The sequence below is a fragment of the Dermacentor andersoni genome, chromosome 7 (genome assembly GCF_023375885.2).
Source record: "Dermacentor andersoni chromosome 7, qqDerAnde1_hic_scaffold, whole genome shotgun sequence".
Lineage (NCBI taxonomy): Eukaryota > Metazoa > Arthropoda > Arachnida > Ixodida > Ixodidae > Dermacentor > Dermacentor andersoni.
The window spans coordinates 30,692,986-30,717,005 of record NC_092820.1 but is presented as its reverse complement, the minus strand read 5'-3'; the positions used below and the strand labels follow the sequence as shown (position 1 = coordinate 30,717,005).

The 24,020-nt window shown below is 44.7% G+C and overlaps 1 protein-coding gene across 2 annotated transcripts in view; it reads right to left on the bottom strand.

Moving 5' to 3' along the window:
* Window positions 1–24,020, bottom strand: part of LOC129385937 (uncharacterized) — a 199,533-nt gene that overhangs the window by 150,531 nt on the left and 24,982 nt on the right. For both annotated transcript variants that reach the window (XM_055073112.2, XM_055073113.2), the window contains exon 2: window positions 12,524–12,675. In XM_055073112.2, coding sequence (XP_054929087.1) covers window positions 12,524–12,675 — 152 coding nt within the window. The remainder of the gene's footprint in view (window positions 1–12,523; window positions 12,676–24,020) is intronic.

Here is a 24,020-nt window from a genome sequence, read left to right as displayed (position 1 = left end):
CATTGCTAATTCAACATTTTCATAAAACTGATCTATTTTATGATCATCATGACTGGAGGTTGGAATGTAGACTCGTACTATGTTTAATCTATAACACTTATTAAGTTTTATTACAAGTACTGGTACCCTTTCATTAATGTTGTAGAATGTGTCAATGTTGCGCGCTATGTCCTTATGCGTTAGTAGTCCTACTCCGTACTGCTTCTTACCTGAAAGCCCTCTATAGCAGTGAACGTGGCCTTTTGTCAGTACTTTATAAGCCTCACCAATTCTAACCTCACTAACGCAAATTATATCCAGAGAAATGCCTGATAGTTCCTCACAGAGTCCTGCTAAGCTAGCTTCAGTCGATATAGTACGGTGTTAAATTTTGCCAGGGTCAACGCGCCGTCACAAAAGGGGGTTCCTTGGAGTGACGATATGGTACAGGCAGGGTTGAAACTTATTGAGACTGTAAAGTTTGATGGGAACACATAATGTGTAGACGGTATTGCTACCGCTGCTGGACACCTCGCTTTAAGACTATCACCACATCACTGCCAGCTCAACCCCACAGATCTGGTTTGAAGCGACATGATACATTTTGTGGGTTCTGCGAACCACGTATTTTAAATGAAGAGGTCAAGGAACATGTTGCAGATGTCATAGCATAAGTGCACAGGAGTGGAACGACTATGTAAAACCTGTGATTGAGAAAGAAGAGAAGATGATATTATTGTAACACATTACTGACGACATTGTCGACCCCGAACAGCAACCTCTCTAAAGAGGAAGCAAGTATTCGCTCGTCAATGAGAAGCTTTCGGTGACTTCTCTAACTTTAGGCAGTTCCTCTGGGACACTATGTTTACTGCCAGCCACGCATTAAATTTGTGAATGTGATTCTGTATTGAAAAGCCTATTTTGTTTATTCATTTATCGTTCCTAAATATGTTCACACACAGTACGTGAATGCAGTGCGATAGCCAAAAGCTGTAACGGACGAGCGAAAATCGGACAAAGCTCTCGGGGCTTCAGTATGAAGCGAGTTTTGGCAGACCCATTATGAATTACTTCATTTGGATTTAGTTACTGTAATGTACGTGTCGTTACTTTAGCAACCCTTTGTTTTGTACAAGGAAAAGCAGTGAGCCTTATCTTTTCCTTACATTTCAAGCGGTAATAAAAATCAACAGATGGGAGCATGCACCAACAAAGGAGGCGTGCATACGCCAGAGAGACCCCGATTAGATGACAACCAGACGACGTGGCGTGAAGGAACACATCTTTCTTTTCTGCTGTAAGCCCTACAGAGGCTCATACAGGAGTGGGTACGTCTACTACAAGCCATGAACGTAAAACAAGACATACGAAAACATATAAAACGGAAGACATGCTAGAGACAGCCCCCATACACATCTTGGGGGGCTTCCACTTTTCCTATTGGCTAATGAGTCCTCCAGCTTCCACAGCGCTCCAAGGTATTACCGAGATGGAGTATAGAAGACTCGTACGTACAAAGCCATGTGCCAATATTGAAATTCTATGATGCAGGCGGAACGCCGGGCAAGACGTCGGAAAATAAATATAGTGACTCTCATCTATCATACAGATTGTATGATCATCATCATCATTAGCCTGGTTACGCCCACAGCAGGGCAAAGGCGTCTCCCATACTTCTCCAACTACCCCGGTCATGTACTGATTGTGGCCATGTTGTCCCGGCAAACTTCTTAATCTCATCCGCCCACATAACGTTCTGCCGCCCCCTACTACGCTTTCCTTCCCTTGGAGTCCACTCCGTAACCTTTAATGATCATCGGGTATGTTACCTCCTCATTACATGTCCTGTACAAGCCGATTTCTTTTTCTTGATTTCAACTAAGATGTCATTACCACGTGTTTGTTCCCTCAACCAGTCGGCTCTTTTTTTATCTCTTAATGTTACACCCATCATTCTTCTCTCCATAGCTCGTTGCGTCGTCCTCAATTTAAGTAGAACCCTTTTCGTGAGCCTCCAGGTTTCTGCCCCGTACGTGAGTACTGGTAAGATACAGCTATTATACACATTTCTCTTTGGGGATAATGGCAACCTGCTGTCCATCGTCTGAGAATGCCTGCCAAACGCACACCAGACCATTCTTATTCTTCCGATTATTTCAGTCTCATGATCCGGATCCGCGGTTACTACCTGTCCTAAGTAGATGTACTCCATTACCACTTCCAGAGCGTAGCAACCTGTCGTAAACTGCTGTTCTCTTCCGAGACTGTTAAACATTATTTTAGTATTCTGCACCTAAATTTTTAGACTCACCTTTCTGCTTCGAATCTCCAGGTCAGTGAGCATGCATTGCAATTGGCCCCCTGAGTTGCTAAGCAAGGCAATATCATCAGTGAATCGCAAGTTACTAAGGTATTCTCCATTAACTCTTATCCCCAATTCTTCCCAATGCAGGTCCCTGAATGCCTCCTCTAAACACGCTGAGAATAGCATTGGAGAGATCGTATCTGCCTGCCTGACGCCTTTCATTATTGCGATTTTCTTGCTTTCTTTATCAAGGAATATGGGGGCTGGTGGAGCCGCTATAGGTATCTTTCAGTATTTTTACATACGACTCGTCTACACCCTGATTCCGTAATGCCTTCATGACTGCTGAGGTTTAGACTGAATCAAACGCTTTCTCGTAATCAATGAAGGCTACATATATGTGTTGGTTACATTTCGCACATTTCTCTATCACCTGATTGGTAGTGTGAATATGGTCTATTGTTGAGTCGCCTTTACGGAATCCTGCTTGGTCCTTTGGTTGACAGAAGTCTAAAGTGTTCCTGATTCTGTTTGCGATTAACTTAGTAAATAATTTGTATTCAACTGACAATAAGCTGATCGGTCTATAATTTTTCGTCATTGGTGTCCCCTTTCTTATGGATTAGGATTATATTAGAGTTCTTCCAAGATTCCGGTACGCTCGAAGTCATGAGGCATTGCGTATACAGGGTGGCCAGTTTTTCTAGAACAATATGCCACTGGCATTCAACATACCTGCTGTTACATGATCCTCCCCAGCTTCCTTCCCCGTTTGCATAGCTCCCAAGGCTTTCCTTAATTCTTCCGACGTTACTTATGGGATTTCAAATTTCTCTAGACTATGTTCTCTTCCAATATCGTCGTGGGTGCCACTGGTACAGTATAAATCTCTATAGAACTCCTCAGCTACTTGCACTATCTCATCCATATTAGTAATGATAATGCCGGCTTTGTCTCTTAACCCATACATGTCATTCTTGCCTATTCCTTGTTTCTTCTTCACTGCTTTTAGGCTTCGTCCGTTCCTTAGAACATGTTCAATTCTATCGTTATTACAGTTCCTTATGTCAGCAGTCTTACGCTTGTTGATTAACTTGGAAAGTTCTGCCAGTTCTATTCTAGCTGTATTGTTAGAGGCTTTCATACATTTGCGTTTCTTGATCAGACGTTTCGTCTGCTGGGATTGCTTTCTGGTATCCTGTCTAACCACCGACTTCGATTGCATACTCCTTAATGATGCCCATAAGATCGTCTTTCATTGCTTCAACACTAACGTCCTCTTCCTGAATTAAAGCCGAATACCTGTTTTGTAGCTTGATCCGGAATTCCTCTATTGTCCCTCTTGCCGCTAACTCATTGATCGGCTTCTTACGTACCAGTTTCTTCTTTTCCCCCTTCAAGTCTAGGCTAATTGAAGTTCTTACCATTCTATGGTCACTGCTGCGCGCCTTGACGAGCACGTTCACATCTTGTATGATGTCAGCGTTAGCGCAGAGTATAAAGTCTATTTCATTTCTAGTCTCGCAATTAGGGCTACTCCACGTCCACATTCGGCATTCTGCTTGCGGAAGAAGGTATTCATTATCGCATATTATTCTGTTCTGCAAACTCTACTAATAAATCTCCCCAGCTATTCCTCGAGCAAATGCCATATTCCTCCACTGAGTTGTCTGCAACCTGCTTCTTGCCTACCGTGGCATTGAAGTCGCCCATCAGTATAGTGTATTTTGTTTTGACTTTACCCATCGCCGACTCCACGTCTTCATATTAGCTTTCGACGTCCTGGTTATCATGAGTGGATGTAGGGGCGCAGACCTGTACGACCTCCAATTTGTATCTCTTATTAAGTTTCACAAGACCTGCCACCCTCTCGTTAATGCTCTAGAATTCCTGTACGTTACCAGCTATATCATTATTAATCAGGAATCCTACTCCTAGTTCTCGTCTCTCCACTAAGCCCCGGTAGAACAGGATGTGCCCACTTTTTTTAGCACTCTATATGCTTCTTTTGTCCTCGTAACTTTACTGAGCCCTATTATATCCCATTTACTGCCCTCTCATTCCTCCAATAGCACTACTAGAGTCCCCTCACTAGATAACGTTCTAGCGTTAAACGTTGTCAGGTTCAGATTCCAATGGTGGCTTGTCCGGAACCAGGGATTCTTAGCACCCTCTGCTGCGTCGCAGGTCTGACCACCGCCGTGGTCGGTTGCTTCGAAGCTGCTGCGGACTGATGGCCGGGGTTTGATCATTGTATTCATATAGGAGGTTGTGGCCAAATATTGTACCAGGGAGGCCAATCCTGCTCTAGCGAGGGAGCGCGTTACCGGTTCTGGTCAGCGAGAGTAGGCGGCACTCGAGGCCTTTTTGCGTAATGTTATCAAGACACAGATTTTTCTTTTTGTTAATCCGATGAAAAATTGCGCGGCACCGAGATTCAAACCACCCTGTTCTTGCACGCGACGCGGGTGCTGTACCTCTACGGCACCGCCGCACCTTTGTGTGTATATATATATATATATATATATATATACATATATATATATATATAAATATATATATATATATATATATATATATATATATATATATATATATATATATATATATATATATATATATATATATATATATATTGCAAGGAAGATAACGAACGTGCGCACTGGGTCAGCAGCATCGGCAGCATCAAGCGCGCAGCAGAAGCTCGAGCTCGGGAACTGCTCGGTGCATCGTAGAACCTGCGGTCGCTACGAACCCTAATAAATCTCCTTTACAAGTGGTGGAGCCGTGCGGGGTAACGTTCCACTCTACCATCCTGGAACTCCGTTCTCGGACGCTACCCTCTGCCATGCCGGACGCCGACCAGCAGACTCTTCCACCGCCACCCGTCCCTTGCCCTGGTACCGTTCGCCAACGGGAGCCTCCCATCTTCAGCGGAACCGACGACAACGACGTTGAAGAGTGGCCGTCGTCCTACGAGCGGGTGAGCGTTCATAACAAATGGAATGACTCAGATAAACTGGCTTACGTATCATTCTATCTCGCGGGCGTGGCCAGTCTCTGGTTCAAAAACCATGAGAGGGATTTCCGAACGTGGTCGGTGTTCAAGACTTCGATTACCGAAGTATGGGACCGACCCGCCGTCAGGAAACTCCGAGCCGAGCAGCGTTTGCGTACACGCGCACAGGACACGGGTGAGACATTCACCAGCTATATAGAAGACGTTCTAGATTTGTGCAGGCGCGTGAATGCTGCCATGACGGAAGCGGAAAAGATCAAGCACGTCATGAAGGGAATCGATGATGACGCGTTCCGGATGCTTCTGGCCAAGGACCCACGCACTGTTGGCGACGTCATCAGCTTGTGCCAGAGCTATGATGAGTTGCGTAAGCAGCGAGCTCTGACAAGGCGACATCCCACACCAAATGCGACGTCACTCTGCATCCTGACCACCGGCCCAGAACAAGCCTCCCTGATAACCCAAATGAAGGATTTCGTCCGCGAAGAAGTTGCACGACAGCTATCTCTGGTGTCCGTTACTCAGGAGTCTGCCAGCACTTTGCCGTCTCATCTCCGTAACGTGATCCATGAAGAGGTCGCGGAAACGCTGCCGGCTGTTCATCAGCAAGATGTCGTGACTACACCACTCACTTATGCTACGGTTTCTGCACTGGCCCCTAGCACTGTGCCCGTGCGTCGCTTCCAGCAGCCTGTGCACCGCCCTCCCCCTCCCGTCCCCTGGACCACCACGGCTCGGTGCCCGTGGCGTACGCCGGACAATCGCCCTATATGCTTCGCATGTAGGTGTCCTGGTCATATCGCAAGGTTCTGCCGCCGCCGATCGCAGGCGTTCGATGGCGATCGCCGCGCGCCCTATATGCCGCCTGATCCACTTGCGCCTTACGGATCCTTCAACCCATGACCAGCTCGCTCCCAGAATGATCGCCGTCCTCGCTTCGAACGCCTCCGGTCACCCTCCCCACGTCGCCGATCGCTTTCCCCTATGCGTCGACAGCCCGTCTCTAACGAAGAGGGAAACTAGACGACGCAGTTCCTGAGGCAAGAACTGCGCAAGTGTCGACATGCCGAAGTCCTCCTCCTTTACCTGCTAATGTCATTGATGTGTTTATCGAAGATGTCGCTACAGTCACCCTCGTCGATACCGGTGCCGCTATTTCAGTTATGGATGCAAGATTTTGCCGTTCGCTTCGTAAAGTGACGACGTCTCTGTCTGGATTGTCGCTCCGAACGGCGAGTGATCAACCCATTCGCCCTACCGCCGCTTGTACTGCCCGTGTGACCATACAGGACGTTTTGTACACGATAGAATTCATAGTTCTTTCATCGTGCTCCCACGCCGTTATTCAAGGATGGGATTTTCTCTCACGCCACAACGCCATCATCAATTGCGCTCGGGCTGAGATTGAACTTTTCCACCTTGGTGACCTGGCCTCCGTTGATGCTCATCCTGCCGCTAAAATTGTCGTGAAAGAAGACACCTGTATTCCTCCGCGCTCTTCAGAATTCGTACCAGTCTTCTGTAGTATTATATCCGACGGGACGGTCTTCTTCATGCCCTCTCATCACTTTGTTACCCGAAAAGCGCTTCCTTTGCCCTTTGCAGCTCTTGACCTTGCCGCCGGTGTGAGCACGATGCCCATTTACAATCATCTTTCATCGCCGCTATAACTGCTCCGCCGCGAATTCCTTGGTTACGTCGAGTCGGTCGATTCAACACGAATTGTCTCCGTCCTCGACGAAGTGTCTTCTACTGCCGCCCATGAACTGAGTGCCCTCTCCGTACCAGACTCAACATCGACTGGTGTGTTCAGCCCATTCATCGCTGAAGATCTTACGCCTTCGCAGCGATCTCAACTTGTTGGAATCCTTCAGCACTTCCGCCTTTCTTTCGACGTTGCGGAAACCTCTCTTGGCCGTGCATCAACAGTCAAGCATTACATCGACACTGGCACTCACTCACCCCTGCGACAAAGACCATATCGCGTGTCCGCTACGGAACGTCGCGTCATTGCAAACCAGGTCGATGACATGCTCCGTCGAGGCGTCATTCAACCTTCCCAAAGCCCATGGGCCTCTCCCGTGGTCCTCGTCACAAAGAAAGACGGTTTCATCCGCTTCTGCGTTGACTTTCGGCGATTGAACAAGTTCACGCTGAAGGACGTCTACTCATTACCACGCATCGATGATGCTCTGGACAGTTTGCAGGGAGCCGAGTTTTTTCTTCGCTGGATTTGCGGTCAGGCTACTGGCAGGTTCCGATGGCAGAGGCCGATCGCCCGAAAGCTGCCTTTGTTACACCAGACGGCTTGTATGAATTCCCTTTCGGACTTTGCAACGCACCTGCTACGTTCGAAAGAATGATGGATAATGTTTTGCGTGGCCTCAAATGGAAAATATGTCTTTGCTATCTTGACGACATTCTGGTGTTCGCCCCTGATTTCCAACACACGTGCTTCCAGCACGTACTCGCTTGACCAACGCCGGGTTGCAACTTAACTTGAAGAAGTGTAGATTTGCTGTTCGTCAGCTAACAATTTTAGGCCATGTCGTGTCAAAGGAGGGCATTCGCCCGGATCCCGAGAAGCTACGTGCTGTAACTGCGTTCCCAAAACCTACTACTATGAAAGAGCTACACAGTTGTATCGGCCTCTGCTCGTACTTCCGGCGATTCGTTCCAAACTTTGCGTCAATTATATCGCCTCTCACGCAGCTCCTTGGCAGCGCTAGAGATCTCTCATCATGGTCTACAGAGTGTGACGACGCCTTCACAACCTTGCGCGGTCTTCTCACGGCGCCACCAATTCTCCGCCATTTTGACCCACATGCGCCAACCGAAATCCATACCGATGCAAGCGGTGTAGGCCTTGGCGCTGTGTTGGCACAGCGTCAACCTGGCCACCCAGAATACGTCGTCGCATAGGCGAGTCGCACGTTAACCAAGGCGGAGACCAATTCCAGCGTTACAGAAAAGGAGTGTTTGGCCATTGTGTGGGCGCTTGGCAAATTTCGCCCATATATATACGGCCGATCTTTTGACGTAGTGACCGACCACCACGCACTATGTTGGCTGTCGACGCTCAAAGATCCATCGGGCCGCCTTGCCCGCTGGGCATTGCGAATCCAAGAATACGACATCCGCGTTGTGTACCGTTCCGGGCGAAAGCACTCCGACGCTGACGCGCTATCCCGATCACCGCTTCCCCCGAAGGCCAGTGACGACTCCCCCTGCGAGTGCACATTATCCTCTCTGGACGTTGACACTATCGCTGCTGCACAGCGTAATGATCCCTGGACTGCATCGCTGCTAGAGCTTCTCTCGGATACGTCGAAAGGTCCAGCGTCACGTACGCTTCGGCGTCAAGTGCCTCATTTTGCGATTCGCGACCAGCTACTGTATCGACGCAACTATGCCCCAGAGGGACGCACCTGGTTACTCGTCATTCCGAGAATCTTGCGAGCAGAGCTCTGCTCCTCGTTCCACGTCGACCCTCATTGTGGCCATGCGGGAGTCTTCAAGACCTACGAAAGACTTCGCCACCGCTATTACTGGCGGGGAATGTATAATTTCGTTCGAAAGTTCGTCCGCTCTTGTCATGAGTGCCAACGCCGGAAAGCGCCACCGCACAATACCGCCGGTGAACTCCAGCGTTTACAATGCCCATCCCGACCCTTTGATCGCGTGGGCATAGATCTCTACGGGCCACTTCCGTTGACTCCTGCCGGCAACACGTGGATAATCGTTGCGGTAGACCACTTAACCCCTTATTCGGAGACCGCTGCTCTTCCAAATGCTACAGCGCAGGAGGTCGCCAATTTCCTACTTCCTCGTTTTCTCCTTCGTCATGGAGGTCCCCGTGAACTTTTAAGCGATCGAAGCCGCGCCTTCTTATCTGAAGTCATCGAACAACTGCTTGCTGAATGCGCTATTGTTCATCGTAAATGCACTGCTTATCATCCACAGACTAACGGTACCACGGAACGCTTTAATCGAACTCTTGGTGACATGCTCGCCATGTATGTCTCACCTGATCACTCTAATTGGGACCTAGTTCTTCCGTTTGTCACCTACGCCTACAACACCGCGACTCAGGCCACTACCGGATTCTCACCATTTTACCTTCTTTACGGCCGTCATCCTTCGCACACCATCGACACCATTCTGCCGTACCGGCCAGACCCATCCGAATGCATGCCGATCTCGGAAGCCGCCAGACACGCCGAGGAATGTCGCCAGCTGGCCCGCCGATTCACCTCGGACGACAAGAACCGTCAAAAAGCCGTTCACGATGCCCAGAACTCGACTCCCACTTTTCTACCGGGCGCTCTCGTCTGGTTGTTAGTGCCACACCGCACGCCTGGGCTCGCTTCAAAACTCCTTCCGAAGTACGACGGGCCATACCGCGTTCTCGAGAGAACATTACCCGTGAATTACCTGATTGAGCCGCTAACGCCGCCGTCCGATATGCGACGTCGTAACCGCGAAGTCGTTCACGTTCAGCGTCTCAAGCCGTATCACGATTCTACCGTCGTTCCAGAAACCTAAGTCGCCAGGATGACTCCTTTATTTCCGCGGGGCCATTGTAAGGAAGATAACGAACGTGCGCACTGGGTCAGCAGTATCGGCAGCATCAAGCGCGCAGCAGAAGCTCGAGCTCGGGAACTGCTCGGTGCATCGTAGAACCGGCGGTCGCTATGAACCCTAATAAATGTCCTTTACAATATATATATATATTTATATATATATATATATATATATATATATATATATAGAGAGAGAGAGAGAGAGAGAGAAAGACAGTGAAGGAGTTGGAAATTCAACATAAAACCTTCTAGGAACCCAGCCTCCTTCCTTTACGGGCACAATGAAAACTCTCCGCCTATGCAATGTGTGGCAACCAAAGATGCATTACAATTGTGTTCCTTATGTAGTGACGTCATATTGATTTATTTCATTAAAAGTTCTTTGCAATATTTGACCGCTTAGGCGTTTCATTTGCGTGATTAACCATGCTCGTCTTTAGAGTAGTACTAACATCTGTTTTGAGTTTTGTGGCCTTGCTAATGTAATTGATGTCAGAGTGGCCAAAGTTTAATTTATTGTAGCAAAAATTAGGAACATTGCAATCGTTTGTCAATTTCACATCTTAAAATACATGCTCAAATGATTTATGCTTAACGTAATGATGGCGGAGTGTTTGTTTCTGAGTGATTGCGTATGCCTAGAGATTATATGGCATGACATTTCCGCGATAGTGGGCTGAATTTATTTATATTACTTCATCTCAAAGTCTCGATCAGTATTGACAACGAAACTAAGATGTCATGAGTCTTTCCAGGTCATCGCTTATATGCAGTGTATGCCGGTCCTTGCCAGGTCACTACTGCTGCTGAACAGCAATGCCTATGATTGTTGACATAATGAGGAGAACGTTTGGATTCTAATGATGCGAATGAATGTTTGTTACTTCAGAATATTTCAATTGCCATCGTTCTTGTTCCATCATTTCTTCTTGCACACCTGTTCCCGCTGTGATTAGGCATGTTTGATAGGTTTAAGTCCTATTCTTGCAAGTACTCGGACTCCGACTAAATAAGCAGGGTCTTTCAATCGCCTTAAATTATTTTTACGGTTGCATGAATAATAAACATTCCTGACGAGACATTGTGTCAGTACTGCTTTATATTTTCATGACGGGTGTGGCCTATGCCAGAAAAGATATTCATCAGTAATTTTGTTATTGATTACGAAGCGTCTGGCCAAATGTACTTGGGTAACGCTGAATGAAAGGCGAGACAAGTGATGTGCAGGTTCAGAACAGGAACTCGGGACGAGGAAGAAAATTGGGAAGCGGCTCGCGTTCTTTTGAAAGTGGGGTGAGAGAACTCAGATCAATGCAAGATCTTCGCAGCAGTTGTGTCAGACATGAGATATAAAACAAATGAAACGTATATGAGTCACATATAATGAGTGATGTCTGTACAAGTGTACAATTAAGCCATAGATGTATTTGCATGAAGCCCACTTCCTGTTTTTACACGGTGTTTCCTCCATACTGCTGCAAGCGCTTCCAGAACTTTTTCTTTACCCTTTGTTTTGTGTGCTCATTCTCAATGTGTTTTGAATACCGAGACGTAAAAAAATTTATCGTTTTTATGTATGTCACTATTAAATGGTTAAACAGTTTTTATATGGCTCGCGTATGCCATCTTGCAGTTGCAAATGTTTGTTTATCCAGCGAAATGTGCACCTGTGTTAGCCTAAAAGCATACTAGAAGTTGTAATACCTTAATTTTCTTATGCCTACTGACATCATTAACAAAAGTTCTTGAAAGGCTGCAGAGCGCCTCGCAAAACGTCCTATTCTTAAATTCGCTAGTGAATTCGATGCTCTTTACGACGACTACGAGACCTCTTAAAACATGTGACAAAGTTTAGTCATGATAGTTACAAGACTTTTCAAGCTATCTGAGAACTTCTACAACGATTGGTGTAGGGAGTTACAGCGTGATTGCGAGGATATTTAGGTAACATTATCAAGACGCCTTGTAGGCATCTATAGGAAGTATGCCTGTTGAGTGGAATTGCCTTTATTATGAAAGAGTGATGCTTCCACGCGAGTGAAGCGTTCTGAAGGCGCACCATAACCTGAGGCATTTTTAATGTTTTCCTAACACAAATGGTTCTAGTCAGTACCGCGATTATAAAAGCACCTTTAGAGTGGGAAGAAATTGTACAACAAAATTTTTTTCAGAGAAGCAATGAAATGAAAACATTGTTCATAACTTTCTCAAAATATAAAACAGGGTTAAGAGCAGTGTAGGAAACATTGCCGCAGAAGTATAGAAGTAGAACGTATTCTATTATGCAAGAACAGTGAGGCGTGCGGACAGGACACAAGAGAAGTGGACAACACGTCCACTTATAGCTTCTTTTTGGATAATGAATTCTTATCAACAACATCAGCTTTCTGTCTTTCTATACAATGTATTCCATGAAGTGAATGAGAGGCAGTGCTTACTACTTTACGTCTAACCGGATGCAGTAAGCTTCTAAGCGAAGGATGCTGCCACAATTATTTTCAGCAAAATCAACAATTTTACAGATATAGGTGCATAGGTGCAATAACTGGCTCATCATAATGAAGTTCTTCAGGTAACAACAATGATCACTCAAACTGTTAGCATATTTATCCTGATGAGAATGTCTTTACTCACACATGAATCCCCCAATAATACAAAGTCCGTCTGTATTCTCCCTTGGCTTTGTCGAAACTCAAAAATTGCGACTTCATGCACATGCTGTTGCTTCTGCTCCATCCATGCGGCGGTGCACGAAACAGGTAAACATCTTGATGCGATTTCAGCACCTAGGAAATATTATGGAATAATAATAATAATAATAATAATAATAATAATAATAATACCTTTATTCATAAAAACATGTGGCACAAAGTGCGAAAGAGAAGGATCATTAGCAATATAAAGCATCATTTTTACGGTTCTATTCTATAAAGGTATTACAAAGCATGTGTGCATAAAAATTCAATGTATTGTATATATTGCATAGAAATGCAAGAGTGAGAACTACTTTATAGTAAACCTAACACGACATTTGTGGCCTAAATTACTATTGAATAGCAGAGAAAAAATTGGAAGTTCTTCTCATTGGATTTGTTGTAACGTGGGATGTTGAAGGCACCGCGTGGTCATTTGCTCTTGCTCAGTGACAGGTGGTACCGTTCTTCCCGTTGGATGCGCAAGTTGGGCAACCCATCACCTCTTGACAGCACAAATATGAACGAATATCGAGGGGCTAATGACGTCGATGGGAGGATGAAGGCGCTATGACAATTATGGCAGCATGACGACGGTATGAAAGCGATTTCACGGTGACGTTGGCCTGACAATGTGTGACAACGCTTGAAAATGGTGTCACCACACGGTGTGACAATATATACATCCCAATCAGTGTATGACGAGGACTCAATGACGTCAATGGCATGAGAATAGTATGAAAACAATTAGTTGAAGACGAGGTTGTGATGACGATGGCGTCACGACGACTGTGCAACTATGGCACGAATACAATGACACGGCGTGATTAGGGTGACAAAGCTGGAATGATGACGGTGAACTGACTACGAAGACATCACGTCGGCGGTATGACAGCTAATTCATAACAACTGTATGATGAAGATGCCATGATGACGACGAACATCATAGGAGTCGGATGACGGAACAATGTTGACGTTGCAGTGACAACGATGCCATCATGATCGCAAGCTCATATTCGCCGAATCTATTCGTCAACTTGGGACTCTGGGTCGACGTGAAATGTATAACAGCGGCATTATCAGAGCCGGGTGACAACGTAGTGACGGAGATGAAATGTCTATGCTGGCATCCGATCGACGGTATGACAAATAATTCACGACTGCTGTATGATGAAGACTGAGTGCTGATGAATACCTGACAAGAGTGGGATGACAAAGCGGGAATGTCGATGATGCAACGAACATGACGACATCACGAACAGGAGCGCACACCTACATTGGTCGAAGCTATTACACAACTTGCTTGACTGAGTCAGCTCAAAAGGCATAAGGACGACAGCATGACAAGTGTCGGATGATGAAACTAGAATGCCGAGTGAAGCTGTAAACAACAACTACAACAATTACTCATTTTGACTTAGGTTGACATTATTCACATAGCCACATGTACATGTACTTTGTCTAATTATTAGCCTAAGGTGCTTCAACGCCACTACTTCGTGCACCTACAGAGAGTGGACCAGAGGAAATAGAAATGCACTTAACCACACTTTCGCCGCACCTTGCATCCACGTAGCTCTTTAGGATTCCCCGCTATACGTGGCCTTCTCGTAGCACTGTCACAACAAAAATCATCTGCTACGCGGGTTCTTATATTACGTACGAAATTATAGTTAGGTGACGCCCTGTTTCATCTGCTACAAGTGCCGCTTCCCGGCAATTGCAGCTTATGTAACCTTAATCTTTACCGGAAAATTCTTGCGGCGAATGCTATGCGTGAAGGATATATCTTTTTTTTTTCGTTCCCCCTCACGGCCGCTGCCGCGGATGCGCGTAGGCAAGCGGGATCTGCTCGCGTTGCAAGGAACCCAGCGGAACGCGTTTCCCGGGCCTTTACCTATGGGAACGACAGACCCACTGGGAATTAGAACAATACATATTCACTTTAAAAGTGCAAATCGGTAGAAATTCACTTTCATCTTTAACAAGTGCATTGCCAACCCTCTGTGCCTCGCACCTACACATACGCGGCATTTTTTAACGCTAACACTACTCTAAAAATAGCCCGTGTCATGCAGTGCGATTCTATTTCAGCTAGATTCTTTCGAAGCGGACATTTCTGTACAATAAATCGAATGAATATTTAATATCACTTGCTCTAAATTTAGAAACAGTAATGGCGCAAGCACGCTCCCTTGAGCAACGCAAGGCGGAACGTGGACCGGCAATCCGGTCAACGTTCAATCCGGTCAATCCGGTCAACGCCGTATCTTTCAGAGTGACTTCCTCTCATGAGCGTTTGTTAGGACGAATCAAACCTACGAAGCCTTCCTGATTTTGTCGATATCTCCCCCAAATACGCCCACCGAACCGCTAGAATACTTGTATGTAGTATTGAGATAGCTTGCAAAACTTGTAGTCCGCTTTGATGAAGAATCTGCGCAGCACCGGCCACAGATGCATGATGGTCGAGAAGCGCGTGTTCCTTCGCTCCGGCCGTGCAATAAGAATAGACAGGTGTCTCTTTATTACCCGGGAAGCGGTTCCTTCAGTGTTGCTAGTTTCCGTATCTCCAGCGAGGGGGAATATACAGAAAGGGTGCATTATTTTTCCGTTCGGAAGCATGGAACTATCTAGCGCGATCACTGCGAGCCTCTATTAAAAGGGCCCAAGGCTCCTCCAAATAAAACTAAATAAAGCTCAAACCACAGCAATACGTGATGTTCATCGTGTCTTACTTTTTCCGCTGAAGTCATTGTGTGCAAGCCCAAAATAAAAAAAAAATGGATAACGCTTAAGCTCCACCTTTAAGGGTGGAACGGCATAGCATTCAAAGACGACTGCTTTTCATGCTTCGGGACCATTGCAGCTTTTGTAACTAACATTTACCGGAAAGCGCTGCCGGCAAACGCTATGCACGAAGGCAAGCAATCTGGTAGAAACGTGACCTCTTGTGTAGGTCGATCTCCTGTTATTGTTTCGCACTTTTATTGCTTCAGTCTGAGAAAAAGCGAGAAGAACCGAGGGTCCCAATTTATATTAATCATATGATGAGAAGCCAACAAACAAACACAGCAAGAACTTATAGGGGAAATTATTTGTACTTACTAATTGAATGAAATTATAAATTAATGGCAATGAAGGTGGATGAAAAACAACTTGCAACAGGTGGGGAACGATACCACATCATCGCTTTACGCGTCCGGTTCTCTAACCAGTTGAGTTACCGCGGCGTTGTTTCCCCATCCACTTTCTTGGGTATTTCTGTCTTACTACTAGAACTAACCTTGGGAGTGTTAGCCAGTGCCACCACTCACAAACCTTGGCAGCGGATCTGGAACATCATTTCTGCCGCAGGCGTCACGAGTACGTGATCTTTCTGGGTGAAGGCAACTAGTCAATAAACCCGCACATGCTACCTGAATCAATCAATGTTGCCGGATTTTACACCCTCCTTGTAAGTTTCAGAAGAGATAACATAACAAAAATATGCGCTGTGTTTTTTTTATTGGATTTCTATGTAGGCTGCCGTTCTTAAAATTCCGAGAAATAACTTTGCAAAGAATGAAAGACCAGGTATGAGCTACTTTCATGGCAGAAGAGTGGTTGGGTATTCGTGGTTCGGAGTTTGGGTCGAAATTTATTTAGTCGAAGCGATGTCGGACGTTGGATTTTCTCTGACCTCGTGCCCTTAACGCTAGCGCGTGAATACATTTTAGGAGTACTAGGCCGCGATTTCATAACTATGATATACGGCTTCACAGTCGCACACGGGGGCAAAACACAAAGATGCAGCTTTCGAGCCTTTCATGGTCACGCTTGCAATTTGTATGTATGAAGTGCACTGTTCATTGTCATTCACATGGTATTGACGCCTTTCTGAACGCGGTAGCGTAAGGGCCCCACGAGATGAAAATCTGGTGTTGGCGTCTATAACCGTAGCCGGCGTTGGCGTGCCGTGAGCGAAAACTGCTCTATAGAATCTATACCGCACTAATGTTGTTTTTCTGTCACTAAAGTTGCTCATACTGGTCTTACATTATTTACAAACTTATTCTTCTGATTTTTGACAATGACAGCCCATAAAAAAGTCATGAAACAAAACACCGACAGTGCATGCATTTTATCTGAAGTGTTCTGAGACTGAAGTATTACAAGTCCTGAACAATAAAAGAAGATCGGCCCACGCAAAAAGCCGCGTTTCTGCCAGAAAGCTCGCTTTCGTTCATAGCGTTCGCCGACAGCGGCTCTCGGAAAACATGATGGTTACATAAGGTGCAATTGCAGGACGCGAGAGAATCGGTCAGGGATCATTGAGTACTATTGAATTCCACTATTAAAGGCGAATCTCATGCGCACTCGAAATTTTTGCTGACAAGCTTGTTGCAACGCTGAAGAGTGAGGAGCAAGCAGACCGCGCCAGGTATATATGCAAATAATAAATTGCATTAATAATTCCTATTTTATGCACTGCAGCAACAGAAGAGCAAATGCACCAGTCTTCATGTTGTGCACACAAGGCGCATAACCACTGGTTACCTAGTACAGATATGTGCGCAATTTGCATGTATGCTCATCACGCACTTTACTGCACATTGCTGCTAATAACGCAAGGTACTTTGATGATGGGAGTATCTTGAACCGGAAGTATTTTGTAAGTTGCTCTAATCTATTATTTCGTTTCTTGTAGTCTTTCATTCATTGTATCGTTACGCCGAGTAATGTCCACGCAATAGGGTCGAAAGTTGGGCGATTTGCTACATTATTAACCTAACTTTGTTACAACGCGAAAGGTCAAAGACGTAGACGAGATACACAGGGCAAGATCTGTCCGTGTGTGTGTTCGTCCTTTCGCGTGGCAAGAAATTGCATCATCCACGTGATCTGTTGAACGCTAACACGGCACGCAGGCGCAAATGCGAAGAATACGCACGTACACAATTGTACAGACATTCTCCAGTGGAAAATATATTGTTAAGTCTAAGATTGAAGAGTGTTCATTTAAAGGACAAGGCTGATGGTGAGGTAAAGATGTCGTCAATAGGCTGCAGCAGCTAACGTATTCTTTCTCTTCTCCTTGCTCGGCTCCCCGACGAAGCGCGCTGGGCAAGTACAAAACACTGCGAAAGTGCAAGGTGAAACCGCTTAAGACAAGCAACCTGTACTTAGTGGGTCAGGCAAGACCGACATCTAGGTGATGTCAAGCGTGGCATCACGTAGGTAAGTCGCTCAAGCGATATACAATGACGTTTAGGGCTGGGTGACGGGGTAAAAACTTTTCGAACACTTCACGTTTACGTTGTGGTGTTCCCAACCGCGCGAGGTCTCGTTTAGCGTAGGAGACAGACTGGTGTCGGCCGTCACAGCGCTCTTTCCATCGGTGTTGCAATGCCACAGTACCAAGAGGAGCTATTCGATGGGCTTCTTCGGTAAGACACAGCGTCTTGTCAACAGAGTACTCGCTGTGAAAGTCGAAAGGTAGTATGGTGTTAATGCAGCTTAGCAGTGGACATGCGAAAAAGTTGTAACAACGACTGGAGTCACTGGTCTCATGCTATGCAGTACTATAAGCATAGGTGATGAAGGTAAGAACGTTATTTCAGTGTTTGTAATGGGAAGATGCGTACATAGCCAACAGGTTAGACCTCTGTTCATGCGTTCTTCACATATGAAAGTGATAAGGTGCTGAATAGCGAAACCCCGAACTGCAGAGACGAATAAGGTCTTCTGCGGCGTCCAGAAAGAACTGACGACCACGATTACCAACGATGACATGGGGGGACCATGCTGAAGAAATATGAATTCAAACAAAACGATTGCAACGCACGCCCCTGTTGAAGATGTGAAACCTACACTAAGTTCTTAGTTTCGCTGAAACGACTTTTCTTCGAATTTAGGATAAAGCCGGCTTTTTTGGCACAATCCAGAACAAGACTGAGACGTCTGTTATGCTTACTCAATATTCTGCCAAATATCAACACATCACCGTGGTAGCACAAATTTTCCATTTAAGTACACGCATACATTGTTCTGCCAAAACAAAAACAAATACTTAGACGGGTGAGACTCACGTGAGTCTATATTAAACATTCGCATACACTAAGCTAGCTCCGGCATGTCTACGGTCGGGCACTAAAGTCTGTTGCCTTTAGGTACTGAAGAAGCTCTCGAATGGCTTTCTTTAATAATTAACCGTTAGGCCAGGCTCCCAATACCTTTGCGTCTTTAAATAGCCTAACGTCCCGTACATTCAAAGCAGATTGGAAAGTCTGACATTGGTTATAAAAACAAGAACAGTGGCACAGAAGATGACTTATGGTCTCTTCACACTTGCAGTCTGCCCTTATAATACGATACTTCTAGGAGTGAGTGAATGCTGCGCCTACGAGCAACCGACAGAACACTGTTTCGTCACGTCGTGGAATGTTTCCTGGTTATTCCAGTTGCAGTTACAGCAGCTGCGCCATTCAAGAATCTTCGGTGCTATCGGAGCCAGCGTTGCGCTTGCGCCACCAGCCCACCGTGAGAAAAGGATATAAGGAGGCGCAGCGGTACCGGCACCTTATTCTGGCAGCGGTTGTGGCAACAGGAACACAGACTGACCAACGTTCTCTGTATCCGCAGGTTAGTCATATGCGTATGTATCGTTGTCATTTGTGATTCCAATATTGCTGCAGCCGCTGCCAAACATTGCTGCTGAACTTGTGTTTACTTGTACTGCCAAGCTTGCGTCGTCTCGTGCGGCCTTCCGGGTGTGGTCGGTGAACAATGCCTACAAATGCGGAGCTCGCCAAAAGAATTGATGACATAGAATCCAAGCTTGGAAACGTAAGCGAAAAACTTCTTGATGATATTTTTGGGAAATTTCTGCTGAGGGCGAGCAATTCGGGCATAGACGTCGTAGAACTTAAGAAAAGAACTGATAGTTTGGAAACTAGCGTGGAATTTCTAAGCAAACTCGTCTAAAAGCTGAGTGCCGAAAACAAAGAGCTAAAATCCGAAAACAAAGCTTTGCAAGCAAACAACAACACTCTCACAAAGAAAGTTGGCGAACTGGAGCAATATTCTCGATTAAACAACGTCGAAATTAAGGGCATCCCTTGCACACAAGGAGAGGACTGTGTGACAGTCATACGAACTATTGGCAACAAAATTGGTTGCCCAGTAACGGCCACTGACCTCGACGTTGTTCATTGTGTTCCTACTAAAACAGAACATAAAAACATCATCGCTCGCTTCTGCTCGAGAACGAAGAAAGCAGAGTTCGTCGCGAAAGCACGGAAAGCTAGACTCTGCCTGAGTGATATTGGTCTCGCCACAGCAAAAGAGAACCCTGTCTTCGTTAATGAACATTTAACACTTGAAAACAAAGCTCTGTTTTCCAAAGCCTTGGGTCTGAAAAAAACGAAGAACTGGAGATTCCTGTGGACAGAAAACTGTCAAATCAAGGCCCGGAAAACAACTGAAAGCCGCGTCTTTCGCATCGCAACCGAATCCGACCTTTCAGTGATAACCTAACTCTAATCCACCTTTGCGCCACGCCTGTCACCTAGGCAAGTCTCACAATTTCGTCCTATCTAACAGCTAACCAGTTAAACAATCTTCTTTCAAATCATCAGCGATCCGTCTTGCACTTCAATGCGCGTAGTCTGCGCAAGCACTTCGATGAATTCTCCGATCTCGTTTCTTCATTCACCTTCCCATTTTCAATCATCGGAGTATCTGAAACTTGGTTGAGCGACCACGATAAACACCTTTTCTGCTTTTCTAGTTTTGTTCCTGAACACTCGAATCGTCCGTTCAGCAACCATGGCGGCGCAGCGCTGTATATCTATTCAGGTATTACTTACAACCGAAGGAACGATCTTGAACTTAATGTAACTAATTGTGAAGACGTTTGGATTGAACTTAAAAATGACTTCCTCAACATAGACAACAAAGACCTAATAATTGGTTGCATATATCGTTCACCCTCGTCATCAGCAACAGACTTCTGTACTGCTCTCCATAAAGTCATGGGACTGCTAGCAGATGAAAACAAAAATGTAATAATTATAGGCGACATCAACATTAACCTCGCTGATAGTACGTCTACTAATGCTTTACATTATTCTAATTGTTTTAACAGCTTTGGTTATGAATGTTTAATTAAGATACCGACACGATGTGCTAACCACCCCATAGGTACATTAATTGACCATGCATTATCAAATTTGGCATATCCACCAGACGCAGGTGCTATAATGACCGACATAACCGATCACTATCCTATATTTTTAAATTTTCACTACACTCATGGCTCCGAAAAAATCACGTACACGAAGTTTATATTAGACAAACAAGCATTCCTGGACGCCGTGTCGAACCTTGACTGGTCCCCCATCTTTTCTACAAATGATCCACAAAAAGCATTTGCACTGTTCATCTCTATGCTTAAGTCATGTGTTTATCATCATTCCGTTCAAGTTAAATGCAAAAAGAAGTACGCGTCACCTCAAAATCCATGGATAACAGATAAGCTCTTAGCTTTAATGCGCAAAAAGGATAATCTTTATAAGAAAACCAAACGACAACCATTTAACAAGAATTTAGCCATTCGGTACAAAAAGTTTTCTAACCAGCTTTCTGCCACTTTGAAAAAAGCTAAAAAAACATGGTACGAAAGAAAAATTTTGGAATGCGGTAAAAACATAAAAAAGAAATGGGAGATTGTTAACACCTTCTTAAACAGGACAAATAATCGCGAAGCTATACAAGAAATTGCATATCAGGGTATGGTGTACAAGACCGCCAAAGAAATAGCTGATGCGTTTGCTGATTTCTTCTTTAGCAGCGAGCTACAGCCACCTGCGCATGACAATCCCGTGCCCCAGCGCCTGCCAGATTCTTTCTTTTTATTTCCAACTACATCTCAGGAAGTACTAAACATTATAAACAACATGAAAATAACCGGCGCCGGCATAGATAAATTACACCCTTCCCATATAAAATTAATTGCACCCCTAATCAGTGATGTCCTTGCAGACATAATCAACGTCATGTTTAAATCAGGCACATTCCCACAAGAACTAAAACAAGGCAAGATCACACCCATTTTTAAGAAAGGTGACCGCTCTTTAATTTCCAATTATCGCCCCATTTGTGTATTACCTTTCTTTAGTAAGGTAATCGAAAAACTAATAGAAAAACGTTTAACTAATCACCTTACAAAATTTAACATTCTCACACCATTCCAATACGGCTTTCGCTCGGGTTACTCGACCGAACTGGCTCTCGTTGCTCTAACCGATCAACTAAAACTCGCTATCGATGAAGGGAATTATGCAGCTTCAGTGTTTGTAGACTTAAGCAAAGCGTTTGAGAAAATAAATCACCGCATTTTATTTCGTAAGCTTGAATCATTGGGAATCACCGGCCCAGCACTCTTCTTACTACAAAATTACTTAACAGACAGAATGCAGGTAGTAACCATTTCAGCCGTTCATTCTAAAACCATGTTCACTAATATTGGCGTGCCCCAGGGTTCCATATTGGGTCCGCTTTTATTTTTATTATACGTCAATGATCTGCCTAACTGCCTGTCCTTTTCGAAATGTATACTTTATGCAGATGATACTACTATTATTAATTCCAATAAATGTATCACAACCTTAGTATCTAACCTTAATGGCGACTTACACAGCCTGCTGGAGTGGTGCCATACTAACCAGCTACAGATAAACCCGTCTAAAACTAAGTTTGTTGTATTCACTTCTCACCAACGAACACTTCACTCCATTCCTCCTATCTTATTGGGCGAAAGTCCTATCCCTGCAAGTTTTTCATGCAATTATCTTGGCATAGAAGTTGACAAACATCTTAAATTTACTGAACACATAACCAAACTAAAAGAGAAGATTACCTACGGGATTACGGTACTTCTAACAGCACGAAACATATTTGACCATCAAACATTACTATCATTATACTTTTCATTTATTCATTCCCACATTAATTACTGCGTTACTTGCTGGGGAAACACTTACGTAACCCATTTAAACTCATTGCAAATTCTACAGCATCAGGCTATTAGGATGATTACATTTAGCCCATATAATAACAACGCCTCATATCTTTTACGAACTAATAACATTCTTACAGTCACACAACTCGTTTAATATAATCTAGGTACCTTTTTGTTCCGTGAAATCAATTACACACGATGCGACAGCTTGCTACCACAATCTTCTCTATTAAATACTAATATTACCAGGTTTGCAATAAATAGGAACTTCATTTTACCTAAAATACATACTAATTATGGCAAACAGAGCGTCCATTTTTCATCTGTCGCATTCTGGAACACACTACCATTATACATAAAAACACACAAAATTCACGAATTCAAGAAACAACTAAAAGATTACATTCTGTCGAATACTGATACCTAGTCCATACTCACAACCATTCTTTCAGGGTGCCTTCATTTCACTTTCAATGCCATACAGTTACGTTTCTGTTTCTGCCTCACATATACATTCGAGTTAACTAATTCTACTGTGTTCGTAACGTCATCTACGCAGTTACTTTATCAGTTGTCAACGAGATTGTGTTACAGTGCTCTTTTTCATGACATTTATGCATATGTAATTCTTCAACCATTGTACTTATACTAAAACCTGTAATTTTTCTATGTTAACAATTTGTTGAAAACTGCTGTACTTTTGTTTTATTACGTTTACTTTGTAAAGGAGGTCCCATAGCAGTCTTTGACTCCGGGACCTCCTCCTGAATATTAACAACTTGTAATCATTCTAATGATCTCAATAAAACCCGATTCTGATTCTGAGTGATGAGTCGAGGCTGTATAATCGATGCTTAGAAGTCTGAAGTGTATGCGTGTAAGTCAATGTGATGGTACGAGCGAGATTGCGAAGCTCTCTTACAGCGTCTACTCTCGATAAGGGTATAAGGAGTGTTGGTGCTCCAGCCTGGGCATGTCGGGCAGAGTCACCGGCGAGGTGATTACCAACTATGTAAAATGTCCCGACAGCCAAATAAAGATTATATTGTGTCCTCGTTTATGGTAAATTTCTCTGATTTGGGACACCAGCCGTTCGTAGCTTCCACGCCGTGAGCCTCGCAAGCTTTCACCGCTTCTTCCAAATCACAAAGCATAGCGCATTCGCTAGGTGGCTTTTTTTCGTTGTATTCCACGGCAGCCAAATAATGGCAAGTTCGGAACCTTTAGGTGTCTTGACGTGTGAAGTATGCAGCTTGACGTCGAACAATTAAGATGGTGTAACAAATACGCCCGTCGAACTTTGCGAAAGCGATCTGTCCGTGTAAACATGGATTGGGTTAGCGTACGGATAATGCAAAAGTTCCATTGTGATCTGCTTTAGAGGCTAGGTGGTCAGACCAGCCTTCTTCGCAATCCCTGGAACAGCAAGGTACGC